At 35.7% G+C, this 16074-nt stretch overlaps 1 protein-coding gene across 1 annotated transcript in view; it reads left to right on the top strand.

The window, feature by feature from the left end:
• The window catches only part of EXOC2 (exocyst complex component 2), a 210075-nt gene that overhangs the window by 48322 nt on the left and 145679 nt on the right, over positions 1–16074 (top strand). The window contains exons 2-4 of the mRNA XM_037734469.1: positions 6508–6668; positions 10871–11047; positions 13693–13819. Coding sequence (XP_037590397.1) covers positions 6551–6668; positions 10871–11047; positions 13693–13819 — 422 coding nt within the window. The 5' untranslated portion in view covers positions 6508–6550. The remainder of the gene's footprint in view (positions 1–6507; positions 6669–10870; positions 11048–13692; positions 13820–16074) is intronic.

The following is a 16074-nucleotide window of genomic DNA, read 5'->3' on the forward strand; positions in this document are numbered from 1 at the left end:
ACAGAGTGAGATCTTGTCTCAAAAAAAAAAAATAATAATTTTTAAGAGTTTGTGGTATGTGCTTTTAGGATAGGCTTATTCATTTTATTCCTTAGTGCTTTCTTGATTGTCTTAAATGGCTATGAAGTTAAAAGACAGTATATTGCTTTAATTAAACAAATGTTTATAACAGGCAAAGTCAAACTTTTGTTGACCTCTGTTTAGTGTATTTATATAAGAAAGACCTTATGACATATTTTTTATGCCATTGTTTTGTGACATTTGGAATATTTGTTAGGAAAATATGTAGGTAATGACAGCTGTAGACTAGAGGGTTCCTTTAAACTCAAGGGAGTCTGGCATGGGTTGTCAAACTGAAAATGTTCAGAAACTGAATTCTGTTTCCTGAAAGCCTGAAACTCTTGGCCGAGAGTGATAAGAAGTTATTTCATTTATTTGTGATTTTAAATATAAGAGCATTACCTATTGGTACGAACATATCAATAAACATAAGAACATACTACCATGTAGTATGTTTTTAACTGAAGACAGGTTGAGAAGAGACATCTCTTCCTATAGTTCGTTTCACAAATTATTGAGGGTATATTATATTGCAGGCACTTTTGTATGTGCTGTGGATACTGCAGTGTGAGAAGCAGGTATGTTCTTATATTTAAATTAAATGACAGATCTTCCTGGCATAATGGTTTGTTCTGGTTTGGGCATATGTAGGTAATTCTTCCTGGTAAGGAAATAGGATTGTTGCAAACGAACCAGTGTAATGCATGCTGGGTTTTCAACTGTCTCTGCTTTGTTTGTCTGAAGAGACCTACCTGTACTCTTCAGTCACAAATAAGAAAATAGATCAGACTTTTTGATTCATGACTATGCCTAGTGGCCCAGTCTTTACCTTTTACTACCAGGCACTACTTTTAGTTGGACAAATTTTAAGGGTAACATAGTTAAGATTAAGAGCCATGTGTAAATGACCTCAAAACGGATTTGAAATAGTGGGAGTAAATTGGAATTGCCCTGTCCTAGTTTTTCAGTTTTGCTTTCTTTGAGACCACAGGTATTCTGATTGCAGTTATGTTTCACACCAGAGTGAGCCAGAGCCCCAGTCACTGGAGAAACAATGAAGGTTCTTACAATGTGAGTGGTCACATTCACAAATGACCTCATAGGACATATGGTGGTATAGAAGGAAGAGGTACTAGACTCTTAGAACACCAAGGATCTGGTCTGCTTAACAACTTGTCAGTGTGTGCTCTTGAAAAAGACATTCAACACCTCTAGGTTACAGTTTTTTCAGGTGAAGAGACTAGATATGAGTTGGGTCAGGTCTCTTTTGGCTCTGATTCTGTGAAATACTAGTGTGTTCCCTACTGATAATCAAAACCACCAAGGATCCCTTGACAGTCTGATATTTCTACTAATCATCTTTTCAGCAATACTAATGTCAATGGTAAGTATTTTTATTAAGTCTTTATACTATTGTTTTTCTGGAAACAAGGAGAGCAGCATATTTCTACCTAAAAATTTGGTTCTTTATGTGATTTAGACCAGAATCTGAAAGCACTTTCTTATAATAAGCACATGCTTATTTCATTTGTGCTGTGATACTGAGGACATAGTTTAATAGTGCCAAGAAGATAATTAAATCACCACTCAGTGGCAGTCTACTTTTCCATGCCAATTGAAGAAAGTATTTTCCTTTCAGAAATTGGTTTGTAGGCATTAATTAATGAGACAGGTTAATTATCCACATTTTTCTTAATATTTGCTTTCCCTACAGTATCTTTGGGGCAAGGTGGTATCTGTGTATTAAAGCAGTTGCTGGAACTTTGTGTTGAAATATGCCTTTGCTGTCCTGTAATTTTTTATTAATACGTTACCATACTAAATCTCATGTTTATCGGTTTATAATAGTTTTGTAGCACATTCGCAAAACAAGCTTTCCACAATTTTGTCTGCATTTAGAAGCATGTTTAAAGAGGTAAGCATTCCAGTAAAATAATATTCTAAAACATTTTATATAAACTTTTAACTATTAAATCACCTAGTATGTCTATTTAATATTAGTTTATTTATTGTTTGTGCATTTCGTAATGTCAAATGTGAAAATAAATATTTAGCTTTCAATTTTCAGGCACAATGAGCCTAATATGTTGTTCAGCAGTATAATGTTCATGTGACGTGCTTATGTTTAATTTCAAAATATTACTAAAGCATTATATTTGATAACTTTTTATTTTAATATAACTTCAGAGTTATAGAAAACTTTCCAGAATAGTAAAAGTAACTCCTGTAAGCCCCTTATTTCCTTTATTTTGGTAAATAGTAACTCCAGTAAGCTCTTTAACCACACCCCCTGGCTGTTTCCTTTTTACCCCAATTTCTGTATCATTCTGTCCATCTGTCTGCATATGTTTTTGTGAACCGTTTGAAAGTAGGATGCAGCATCATTCCTTTACTCCTAAATACCTTAAGTATGCAGTTATTAAGACCAAGGACATTCTCTTATATTATAGCACAGTTTCCAAAATCAGGAAGTTTATTATTGGTACCATACTATCTAATCCTAAAGTTGCAACAGACAAACAGGAGGAGCCTTTCTTGATATGAATCACTGAGAAGGATCTGTGAAGTCCCTGTCAAAAATACAGAATCCAGCTCAAATCAACGAGGATGATCAGACAAAGCCAACTTGATAGGCATCATAAAATAACCTGTACTCTTTGAAAATGTCGAGGTTGAGAAAATACTAATTTTTGGTGCTCAGATAGTCTGGTTTGGACAGTGGGCACTGCTTTAGTCTGCCTCTGTGGCCTTTTGACACATAATTCCTTACTGGCACAGCAGAATCTTTCAGACTTATCTTGTCCTAGCCCTGCCTCAGCCCTGCAGTCAGGCATTTGTCCAAGGACTCTGGTTACTTTTATTGAATAATGGTATGTGGGAGTTAGATATGCTCACCACTACTGTCATATTATTGCTTCTAGCCTCTCTCAATGTACAAAGCTAGAAAATACACACTTGCACACACACACAAATCTACCAAATGTATACATCTGTTTATCACATGTTATACTAAAAACTGAGTTCATATATCTTCTTTTATGAAGAGTCTCCTCAAATCTTTTGCTCACTAAGAAAAATTGGGTTGCTTCCTTTGCTATCACATTGCAAAAGGTCTTTATATGTTGTTTGTATAAAGTCCTTTATCATTTGTATCTATTGTGAATATTTCCTTCTAGACAGTAGTTGCCTATTTATTTTCTCTTGATAAGCAGAAAATTTAATTTGGGTGAAGTCAGAAAATGTAGTAGTTTTCATTGTACAGTTACTGTTTGTCGTATTGAACACAAGTCTACCTACACCCAGGTAATGGAGATACTCTCTTGTGTTATCTTCTTTATAGTTTACAAATACAGTTTTTAATGAGCCATTTTGAAATAATTTTTGTAAGTGATGTGAGGTTGCAGTTAACGTCTCCTTTTTTTTTTTTTTTCCTATGTAGTTATCCAGTTATTTCAACATCTTTTAAAATACTTTCCTTTCCCAGTGAATTACTTTGGTGCCTTTGTCAAAACTCATATATCATGTATGTTTGTTTCTGGATTCTATTCTATTTCATTCATCCATTAGTTTATCCTAATGTCAAGAACACTGTCTTGATTACTGTAGATTTGTAATAAGCCTTGAAGTCATATACTGTAAGTGTTAAAACATTTTTCCTCCTCCTAAAATTGTTTTGGCTCTTCTAGATCATTTGAATATCTACTGAAATTTTAGAGTGACTGTGACAATATCTCTACTTAAGCTTGCATGAATTTATAGATCACTTTGGGGAGAATCGATATTTTAACAACATTGAGTTCTCTGAGCCGTGATCATGATATAGATCTTCACCTATTTAGGTCTTTATTTTCTCTCTGCAGTATGTTTTAGTTTTTAATGTAAATGTCTTGTACATTTCTCTTATTAAGTGTATTTTTAGGTATTTTATAATGGTATTTTCTTTTCTTTTCTTCTTTTTTTTTTTTGAGACAGAGTCTGGCTCTGTCACCAGGCACCAGGCTGGAGTGCAGTAGAGCAATCTTGGCTCACTGCAACCTCTGCCTTCTGGGTTCAAGCAGTTATCCTGACTCAGCCTCTCCAGTAGCTGGGACTACAGGCACGCACCACCACACCCAGCTAATTTTTGTATGTTTTAGTATAGACAGGGTTTCGCCATGTTGGCCAGGTTGGTCTCGATCTCTTGACCTAGTGATCTGCCCACCTCAGCCTCCCAAAATGCTGGGATTACAGGCGTGAGCCACGGCACCCGGCCTATAATGATATTTTCAAAATGAATTTTAAAAATTTTCTAATCATTTAAATAACTGATTTTTATATATTGACCATGAATTCCAAGACTTTGCTAAATTCATATATTAGTGCTATTAGTTGCTTAGTAGATGTCTTAGGATTTTCTGTATAAGCAATCATGGCATCTACTTGATTGCTTATTACATGATGTTTGCTTCTTCCTTTGTCATCTTTCTGCTTTTTATTTCTTTAATTCACCCTATTGCACCGCCAGAACCTCTAGGACAGTGTTGACTAGACAAGGAAAGAGAGACATCTTTTCTATGTTTCTGGTCTAAAGGGGCAAAGCATTCTGCATTTAATGGATGATCACCCAACATCTATTCCCACTCAAATACTTCTTTATTAGATTGAGGAGATGCTCTCTAGTCTTAGTTTGTTGAGGGTTTTTAATCATGAATAGTTTTTAATCATGAATTTTGTCAAAGGCTTCTTTGACATCTATTTAGAGTAATATATAGTTTTTTCTTTTAATATGGTAATTCACAGTGATTAATGTTTGAAAAACTGCGCTTGCTTTCTTGGAATAAATTCTACTTGATCATGATGTCTTCCTCTTTTGCTTTCTGAAATAATTCATATAGGCTTGATACTTCTTCCTTAAGTGTTTTATGGAAATCCATCTGTGAAGCCGTCTAGGTTTGAGTTTTCTTTGTAGGAAAGTTTTGATGATGAATTCAATTTATTCAATATTGATGAAGATATTGAGATTTTGTATTTCATCTTGTTTAGTTTTGGTAACTTGTCTTTCAAGGAATTTATTTCATCTAAGTTGTAAAATTTATTAGCATGAAGCCGTTCATCTTTCTTTATTACTATTTAAATGTCTTTAGTATCTATGGTTATTTCCTCTTTCATTACTGAAATTGATAATTTCTGTTACATTTCTAGAGAGTTTTTTGAGACATCAATTTATTAATTATTGGTGAAGAACTTTTGGCTTTAATTTTTTTTCAAATTCTTTTTACTTGTTAGTTTCTACTGTTTTTTTTTCTAAAGGTAGAAACATAGATTCTTAATTTTAAACATTTTTTTCTCTAATGTAAGATTTTAAGGCACTGCTTTGGTAGCATTCCATAAATTTTGATGTATATTTCTTATCATTTCAAAATATTTTCTTTCCCTCTTAATTTCTACTTTGAATGTGGGTTATTTAGAAGTATATTAATTTCCAAATACTTGGATACTTTTCTGGATATTGTATTGCTATTGCTAACTTAATTCCTTTATAGTCCTTGGAATTTCGGTCTTTGGAATTGCCTGTGACTTATTTTATGGCCCAGCATATGGTCTATCTTGGTGAACATTCCATATTTTTTGTTGTTGTTACTTTTAATCTAGTTGTTATTAATATTAAAAGGGAATATTAAAATCTCAAACCATTATTATATATTTATCTCTCCCTATCAGTCAATCAGTTTTTGTTTAATGTGTTTTGAAGCTCTTTTATTCAGTGCATACGGTTTTAATTGTTACATCTTTCTGATGAATTTGTCCTTTCATCTTTATAAACTCTCCTACCAAATTGCTTTGTGTTGATTTGGGCATGTTAAAAAAGTTACTATACTTTATAAATACAAAAGTAAAGTGAAATTCAAACACCTACAGGAGTGTAAATTTGTTTTCAATGTTACAAGTATAGTTAATCAGAATGTCTCCCTTAAGCCCTGAGCATAGAACAGTAGAACAGTTCCTAGTATCAATTTAGGATTCAGCAGAGGTAGTCACAGAGCTACATAGTGACATTCATTTCTCTCTGCCCTTGTGCTGAAAGTTTCTAGAACCCAGGGCTTAGCTCTCTATTATTCTTATATCTTTCTCACAATACTCACCAGAGTGTCCTACTAAAGGGGGTCAGAAAACGATACCCTAAAATATGGTGCATTGATGTTCTGAGCTAAGGAAGCAGCCTCAAGATCTCTCCCCACCCTCCTTCTGTCTCTCCCAAAGCACAGGATGAGGCTGTTTTTCTGAACATATTACTAAACATAATGTTCAGTAGATGTTGGCTCATTCGCTAAATGACCCCTAAAAAATGCAAAACTCTATGTTTAAGAATGCTTTTTATATTTTGCCACTGACTGTCTAGCGTTCTTATATTTTTAGTCAATGCTCATCTCAGCTGGTACTAATCCTTTTTTCTTTTTCTTTTAACAGATTACTTCTGTAACAGGCTCACCAGTTTGTTCCACAAAGCACAATGTCTCGATCACGACAACCCCCACTTGTGACCGGCATCTCTCCAAATGAAGGGATACCATGGACAAAGGTCACAATCCGGGGAGAAAACCTGGGGACTGGCCCCACTGACCTTATAGGTAAGGGCAGTGGCCCTGCGACACACCCTGATAATTGTATTTTTATGTGGACAATGGAGACAAGATATGTAATTTTCTAATAGTGAAAGTGATAGAACAAACATCATTGTGGTCTCTACGGAATGCTCCAAAAAGATGAAAGAATTATCTCTGGCTTTCTGATTTTTGTGTGAAAATCATTATTTTGTCAAATCTTGGCTATATTGTTTTTCAAGTCCTTCAGAACATTTCCCAGGGCAGAGATTTGCCCCCAGATTTTCCTCAGCTTTGATGCCTTGATTGCCAAAAGAGCTGTTCTTATGTTGTTGCTCCCATTAGTTTTTCTTCCCTTGTCTGGCTTGTCTGTTGCTTCTCAAGTGCTCTGTGAATGATGCCTTTTCTGTTCCTTGTTGCTCCTAAAAGCAAGTCTCAGCCCCATCTTCTGGTGATAGGGGCAGCAGTTGGATCTCTCTTCACTCCATCTAGCAGGCATGTGTCCTTATTGTGATCTGTGGATCCTATCTGGAGCAAGCCAAAGTTTAGTTTTTAGAGTCAGTTTATGTTTTTTATCTTTTCTAGCAGAGTTGAAGCTCAATGAATGGTTAGAACACCACACATCCAGTTGGTGTGGTGCAAATATTTTTGGATGCTGGCTTGCATGGCGCATTTTCCCCTTCCCCTTTCTGTGATGTGGAAGCCTTTACTGCTTGCTTGGTCTTGAAGCACTTGGGTCTGTCAGTGCTTCTCAGCCCAGGCTTTTCTGAATCTCTCTAGAACTTTAAAGGTGAACTATTTGGCCTACTAAGTTTCAGTCTCTAAAGATGGAGCCTAAACATTGTTTCTTAAAATATACATGGGTATTAGGGGCAGCCAGGGTAGAGAGTGAGTTTTAAATATAATTTTATGGGCAGTTATGATTACTTGTCTGTGAACTGCTCAGGTGGGTATACAGATGCATTCAGAGTGAGCAGAGTCCCCACTGTGTGCTACCGAATGTATTTTATGGCTTCCCATATAAATTTCTTCTGGACTCAGACATTTTCTTGACTCATTTCTGTACTGATGACGGAATTGTTGGTAAGGTACTTGAAATCACAAGTTGGAACTTGCTTTTCCTGCATTATGACTACTGGTCGATAGATTGGTTTTTGGCCATTCAGAAAATGCTTTAAAAAGAAAAAGTGAATGGGAGCTAGTACTCTGTTTAGTAACTGAGTTTTGCACTGCCTAGCCAATTCTTTCTGCTACCCTTATGTCTCATGTGATACTGTTTTCTCTAACTGTAGTTTTACATTGTTTAGTAAACATCACTTCAATTTATTCCGGCAAAAATAGTCTTATCTAATCTTATGTCTTGGTTTTTGATAAAGCTCATTCCACATGTTTCTTTAGCTAAGTGGGAAAATCACCAGAATGCATGACAATCTACCTATACAGGTGGAGGTTCTGTCCAGAATTTCATTGGCAGTCATTGTGAGCTCCCAAACATGACAGTTAGTAGTCTAGGTAAATTTTAATCTTGTTTTAGCTTCAGGCAACGCTATTCTTATTTGATTAAGTGTGTATTACTTTTCTAAACCATGCTAGTTCAGCTTTCAGCCTGCCTTATGTATTGCCAAGAAACCATTTTTTAAAAAACCAAACTTAACCTGCTAAATAATTTAAGTGTTTTTAACTCAGATGATATCTACACTAGCCAAGCAAAACACTATAAAAAGTACTTTACTTGGAATCTATGAGTTTCTTTTTTTTTCCTTAAAAAAATGTGCTATTATGTTTCATGAAGCACATTTCTTAGCATAACTTAGCAAAACTGTGCTTAAGAAATAGATCTTATGATCTTTTTTCTTTTCATAACATTTAAAATGATCTATTTGAATCTGTGTTTAAACTATTTGCCAATTATTCATTTTCTTGGAGTAAAAATGTGTTACAGATATTAAATCAGAGGAATCTTGAAAGCAGCTATGATCCAATGAATAAACTAATGTTCTAGGGGCAGTTTTGTGCCAACATGTGCCTTCATGCATGTCATTCAGGTTTGCTCATATGAACATGGTTTTAATACTTTGTATCTGAAATTTGCTCTTATTTTTTAGTTTTAATCATAAGATAGTTCTCTAGCAAGGAACTTATATTAGGGATGACTTTCTTCTTTTAATGAAAATACTATTTGTATTTTTACACTGCTCCCTGACATTAATTACTGAGTTATTCTTCATTCTGAAGTGAGTTAATATTTAAAATCACAAAAATCTGGTATCAAAATACTTACAAATATTAGGTAGTCTCTTGACCTGGAGTGATACCAAAATATCTACTGTCGATAATTACGCAGGTTATGAATTAAAACATTTGTTTAAAAACATATAGACTGGTTTATAGATGCACAAAATTACTTGAGCAAGTGAACATTGACATATTAGCAGTATTTCTCTTGTGAGGTGGGATTTGGAGAGGCTTTCTGTCTCTTAAGTTATTTAAGTTTTTCATAACAAAAATTATTAGAAAAGATATCAAAAACATGCCTGTTTTGAAAAAAATTTTTGAATAATGAATACATTTAAAAGTGTGTTATTATAATTAAAGCATACCAATAGAAACTGTAGTCCCAAAGAAACCTTTTAATGCCATTATTAGACAAAGTTGCAGACATTAGTTGATTATCGGTATTTTACGGAAACCCCTAAAATTCATTATTTCAAGCAATATATCTTTAAAATGTAGTTGTTTTCATTCCTTTATGATTTAACATTCTTACTAAATAGCTTTTTAAGTTAGAACAAAAGATGATTTGACTTTGTCCCTTCATTTTAAAAGTCGGTTTGGCACTGGTTGAAGTCTTTCTGTTCTTTTGGCCCTTTCTGAAAAAGAGCCAAAAGAAAACATTGCAATTGCTAAACCTTACTGCTGAACATTACAGAAAGTTAAATAATGAGAAAAGAAAGTGTGAAGTGTCTGCCAGGCACGGTGGCTTACACCTGTAATCCCAGCACTTTGGGAGGCTGAGGCAGGCGGATCACTTGAGGCCAGGAGTTTTGAGACCAGCCTGACCAACATGGCGAAACCCGTCTCTTCAAAAAACACCAAAAAAAAAAAAAATTATCCAGGCATGGTAGCGAACACCTGTGGTCCCAGCTCCTTGGAAGGCTGAGGCTGGAGAATTACTTGAACATACGAGGTGGAGGTTGCAGTGAGCCGAGATCACACCACTGCACTCCAGCCTCAGCAACTGAGCAAGACCCTGTCTTAAAAAAAAGAAAACATGAAGTGTCTGTGCCTGTGCCACAAACATTCTGGTTCTCATCTCCATACATATTAATTACATTGGTCTCTGTTTTGTGGAAATGGAAAAACTAATGAAAGTAAGTTAGAAGACTAGCTGAACAGTGTGGTGGGATGCTGGTATTCCCCTCGGGGTGTCTGCCTTTCTCCCTGCATCTTTCAGTCTCTCTCTGTTTGGTTATTACCTAAATTTTTGTTTAACATGGTATGAGGGAGGTGACATCATGAGCTGACCTTTTGGGAGTGTAGGCTTACTGAAAGAGCAGAATGTAGTATAGTGACAGTTTCATAGGAAAACACTAGGGCAGGAGGAACTACTGTGCTGGCAGCCGATACACTGATGTCAAAGTGAGCTAGTAATCCAGTAATGCCTGAGCACACTCCACTAGATTACCCTACTCTAGGCTATGCTTAAATAAAAAACCTACTTTAGTTTATTCTGTAATACCATGTGTAAGTGAACACTAGAAAAATACATAAAGATTTTTTCAGGAAGATGGATGAATATTGAATGTTTTTAGAAAATGATCTATAAATTTATTAATACATTTTAAAATTCTACATTAATAACTGAGACTTCAAGTAATAGCAATAGTTTCCCTTTTATTACCTCTGAGAGCATTTTAAGATTCTCCTAGTCTAAGTAATCTGGAATGCTAGACATAGTTATTGTGGCCATTCCTTTTCTAATTCTATTGATGTTTGAAAAAACTTAAATGTAGCCTAAAAGAAGTCTTAAATATTAGAGAAAAAAACAGGTAAGAGGAAAAATCAATAGAGACAACAGTATATCTACAAATAATGTGGGTATATTCAACAAAAATGTAATTATTGAACAAGAAAATTATTGCTAGATTTAAAAAATGTCATTGACATGATTAAGGTCTTCTCATTGTTCTTGTCTTTGAATTTTGTTATGCACCTGCATTTATTTTCAGGCCTGACAATTTGTGGCCATAACTGCCTCCTGACGGCAGAATGGATGTCTGCAAGTAAAATAGTATGTCGAGTGGGACAAGCCAAAAATGACAAAGGAGACATTATTGTCACCACTAAATCAGGGGGCAAAGGAACCTCAACAGTCTCCTTCAAGCTGCTCAAACCTGAGAAAATAGGTAAAGTACTTCACGGGTTTATTCTAAAAAAGAAAGTAAAAATGAGTTCGTCTTTTAAGATGTAAAACTGGTAGATTTTATAAACCTACCCGCTTGCATATCTCAACTTAGATTTAGTTTACGTTTATTTTGACAGGAATGGGATGTTGGTTAATATTTGTATTACTTTTGGGAAGGCAGTGTGCTGAAATAACAGTCAGTGAAACCTAAGGATGACGATCATATGAGAACTATCCTCCTAAGTTCTCAAAATCTGTTCACTCACTTGATATACCAGTTTCGGTTCCTTGATCTTGAATACAATGACATTGCTTTAAAACTATTAAAGAAACAAGATTTGAGGTGAAAAGTCCTGATTTGGCCAAATTAGTAATAATATATCTAAATAATATTCCCTTTTCCTTCATTTTGCCCATCCTTCAAGGCCCAGATGACACATTCCTGGCTTGGCTGCTTTTAGGCTCCTGCGTTAGTCATGTTACTCATCTTTGAACCACACAGCACTTTATGTTTTACTTCTTTATGCACTGACCACTTGCTACCTTATGTTAGCAGTCTTAGCAATTTGGTCTGAGAAGTCATACTCTTTGAATTCTAACCTGGATTCTCTTACCATGACTAACTAACGTTAATACCTTGTTTCTTCATGAGCAAAAGTGAAATAATACCGCCTACCTCATAGGATTGGGTGAGTTAGAACAGAAATGTAAAGTGCTCAATATAGTCGCTTACCCAACAAATTAATAATTTATAATTATTTTTCTTGTAGCTATTTCTGTGCATGTCTGTTTCCTTTTTTAGAAGAACAGTAATGTCAGATTCATCTTTGTGGTGCTGTAATGTCTTGCACATGGTCAGCACTTGATAAATATTTGTATAATGTAGGACTATCGTAGGCATAATTAAATCCAGGCAGTGCTTCTCTTATATAGAAAAATAAATAATTTTGCAAATTGTTTTTTTTTTTTTTAAATCTCAGAGCATAGAGCCTTTCTGCAGCATTATTCTCGATAAATTCCTAGATTTTTTTTTGTAAATAAAAGTTCAAGGAATTTAAGGGAAAATTCAAAGTGGATTTTATATATGCATGTGTACATGCATGCATGCATGCATATATGTATACATATAACATTTGTATTTTTGTTTACTCTTTTTTTGTGTCTCCAAAACTAAACTGTGAAACTAAAGCAGGAACTTGTTATACGGGTTTTCTAGAGGAATGTAAACATTTTGATAAAATCTGATATCTTATTTATGTAGCAGATAAAAACAACTTAGGCAAAAGTAGTAGTTTTATTATTCTAGAACATTCAGCCCAGGGCCTAGCGCATAGTAGACTTAGTAAAGGTTTCTTGGACTGAACTCAGGAGCGCCTGGACTCGAGCAGAAGCTCTGACAAAGCCCCTGTTGCATGCTGGCAGAACTGCAAGAGCTGAGGGAATGAGTGGGTTCCCAGAGGGCCTTGCAGCCACAGGTTGCCTGGTATTCAGACAGCCTTCTCCCAGGAAACCTTCTGATCCTCGCGTGTGGAGGCAGGCACACTTTTTCTGTACTCCCTGGCCACTTGCTCTTTTTCTGTTGCAGCCCAGCGCCTTGGAGGCCTAGCTGGTAAGCCCTATGCTAGGTTGAATGATAAAGAGCTCAGTCCCATAAAGGAAGATGTTTTTAGAGTTTATGTTGTCTTGTTCACAGGGTCCACACCCAGTCAGTTTTCCCTGAATAACCTGGCCATTTCCATTACACAAGCCATGCATTCTTAAAAGGTATTTGATTTAATCGTTAGATGTTTTATTGAGTTTGCCAAATTGATTTCAGCCTAATATGGAAAAAAAACGGGCTGTTTCTACCATCTAGGACATGTCAAGCACTGATAATAGTAAAAAGCATGGGAACTAGCAAGTAGCATAATATTTTTCCATAACTATTCATGAAAACATGCCATTGTTTCTAGAGGAAAAGAAAATAAAAGATGTTGCTTGCGAGCTTTCAAGAACCATTTAAAAAACATTTGGTTTTCATTTATAGCGAAATGTCCTTAAGGTAGCTTATGAAACCCAGAAGAAGAAACTTACAGTATTAAATATAAAATTATATGTGCATAATGGTTTTTCAGCATTTATCATAAACCAGAAACGTTCACTGAACTAACATTTAACTCCAGTGTTTTGTGCTTGGGTATTTCCCAGACATTTTCCAAGAGTTTACATGATTTCAGAATATTCTCTTGAATAAACAGATATTATAGGTCATCTTATTGCATCTTACATACTGACTTTCTGAATTTTTTGGTACAGATTTAATGAGTTACATTTAACAATGTTTAATTGTGGTGTTTATTATTTGTAAAATGCGTTTGTTATAGCAAAACTTTTTCTAAGCAGCTTAATTTGTCTTCTCTATTGAGTAAAGTACAATGAAACCATAAGCCGAGGTGTTATTTTTGCCTTTTTATAGATTTTTTTTGGTGCTTATAATTAAACTACTAGTCATTTAAAAAAACTTAGCTGTTACATCCTCAAATCTCTTAAAAATTATCCAACAGGCATTTTGTATTAGGTCTTTAGGAAGTAAGGCAATATGGCCAGACTTAGAAGGTACCTGGGGTAGCCTTCATCTTATTAAGCATATGCTCCTCATTTCTGTAGGCATTTTGGATCAGTCTGCTGTGTGGGTTGATGAAATGAATTATTATGATATGCGTACTGACAGGAACAAAGGAATTCCGCCCTTGTCCTTACGTCCTGCTAACCCCCTTGGCATTGAGATTGAAAAGTGAGTAGCATCTTGCCTTCAGTCTTCTTCATTTTTCAGTTGCCAAAAAGTTTTATATACTTACAGGAAAGGGACTCAAACTCCGGAAATGTCCCAGGAAACATGATTTAAGATAACGTAGTTGTTTGGAGATGGGTGTTATTTATGAAGCCTGGTTAGCTTTGCTGCAAGTAAACTTTGCAATTAGTTAAAACTTTTGGCTAAAACTACTTACCTCTTTAGTTTTTTGATTTTACATTTTGTGAAAAAGAAAAGTCTTTAGTATGTTATCTGGAGATGGTTAAATAGCTAGATGGCACCTGAAGTCAAAATAGAATTCATAATCTACCCATTTGCTTGATTTTTCTAGAAGTATTTTAGAATAACTAGATCTAATCTGGTCTTTATTTTATCTGTAACATCTACCTCTCATTCTTGCTTAATCCAGACTTAGTTAACTTTAATCATCAGAATTCAGCCAGGTAAATATCTTTCAAGATGCCTTATAACTGGGTCTGGAGTTTTTTCTGAATTCCTAGTAAAGTGTTTTAGTAACTTTTATAATTAGTGCCTTTCTACTTAAACAATTCACCTAACATGTTAATTGTGGCTAATTTATCTTCTGACTTTAGTGATTCTGCTTATGGAATTGTATACTTTGTTGCTCTGCAAACTCTTACCAAAAGTGACAAATTAGCACTGTTAATACTTTTAACCATGGTTTTAGTTTCGAGTTTTCTAGGAATGGGGAAAATTCTCCAATATTCTCTCTCTCTGTCTCTGTCTCTGTCTCTGTCTCTGTCTCTGTCTCTCTCTCTCTCTCTCTCTCTCTCTCTCTCTCTCTCTCTCTCTCTCTCTCTCTCTCTCTCTCTCTGTCTCTCTCTCTCATCTTCAAGCCTACCTTTGAAGATCATTAGTAATTCAGATAGCTCATTTCATTTTCACCTGCTGGGGTTTGTCCCTGGCTGAAGGGAGGCAGCATATTTGTCTTGGAAAGGTAACATTTGTTGGAAAGGTCTGGGGCTTAGCAGCTTTGGATGGACTTGGACTGTTCTAGGTAACATCTTTGAATCATTTTGGCAGTATAGGTCATTCTAGAGCTATTTAAGGATTCCTTTGCCTTCAAAATTAAGAGTTTAAAGATTGAGAAAATTTAGAAAAGAATGGTAACATTCTTTTTTATTTGAGCACAGTGTTAAGCACGAATAGATTTGCAGTTGATACTAAGCCCCTTATGGACTGCTGCAAGGCTCTTAAAAGCCAGCCTCTTTCCAACCTGCCTTAGAAGTGTAGAGCGGGAGGCCCTCTGAGCTGTTCTTCATAACGAAGAGCCAGTTTTGAACATGGGCAAAAGGAATATGGAGATACACAAAATGTATTTTGTTTGAGACTTGGACAAAATCATCAAAGTTAGGATTTATCCAGATGTTTACTGTCATAAACATGACTTCCTCAACTGTTGTTTTGGTATATGCCACCCACCCCTGTTCTCTCTACTTCCTCACACCTTCTCAGCCTTTGACTGTCTATCATTCCTGTTGCTGCTACCCACAAAGTGGTTTGGCCTGAACTGCCTCTGACAGCAGTGTTTCTTAATAAGTTTCAGGATAATTCTTTGGTAACATTGTTAATGGCACTGAAGAATAATAGCACTAAAAGTACTTAGCTTTTTGGTTTTTTTGTTTTTGAGACAGAGTTTCACTCAGCTGCCCAGGCTGGAATGCAATGGCGCATTCTCGGCTCACTGAAACCTCCACCTCTCAGTTTCAAGAAATTCTCCAGCCTCAGCCTCCCAAGTAGCTGGTATCAGGCACTTGCCACCACGTCTGGCTAATGTATTTTTAGTAGAGACAAGGTTTCACCATGTTGGGCAGGCTGGTCTGAAACTCCTGACCTCAGGCGATCTGCTCCTCTTGGCCTCCCCAAGTGCTGGGATTACAGGCGGGAGCCACCACGCCCAGCCTTAGCTTTCTTAAACATTTCTTTTCTTTTTTCTCTGAGAGGTAGTTTGCTTGGTTTTGTGTGGAACAAAACTCTCTCAATTTGAACTTGGGCTCCACCACTTACTAGCGATGTGACGTTGAGTAAGTTGCTTAGCCTCCTTTTGCCTCAGTTTCCTCAGATGTACAAGACATTGCCTGTTCCTTAGGGCCGATGTGAGGAATCAGGGAGTGAAGAGGTAAACACTTGGAGTATAGCAAGTGCTGAGCAAATATTCATCCTTACTACCAGGATTCTTTGCTCTTCTTGGATGTATACTATTCATTGTTCTGCCA

The sequence above is a fragment of the Cebus imitator genome, unplaced genomic scaffold (assembly GCF_001604975.1).
Source record: "Cebus imitator isolate Cc_AM_T3 unplaced genomic scaffold, Cebus_imitator-1.0 Scaffold623, whole genome shotgun sequence".
Taxonomy (NCBI): Eukaryota; Metazoa; Chordata; class Mammalia; order Primates; family Cebidae; genus Cebus; species Cebus imitator.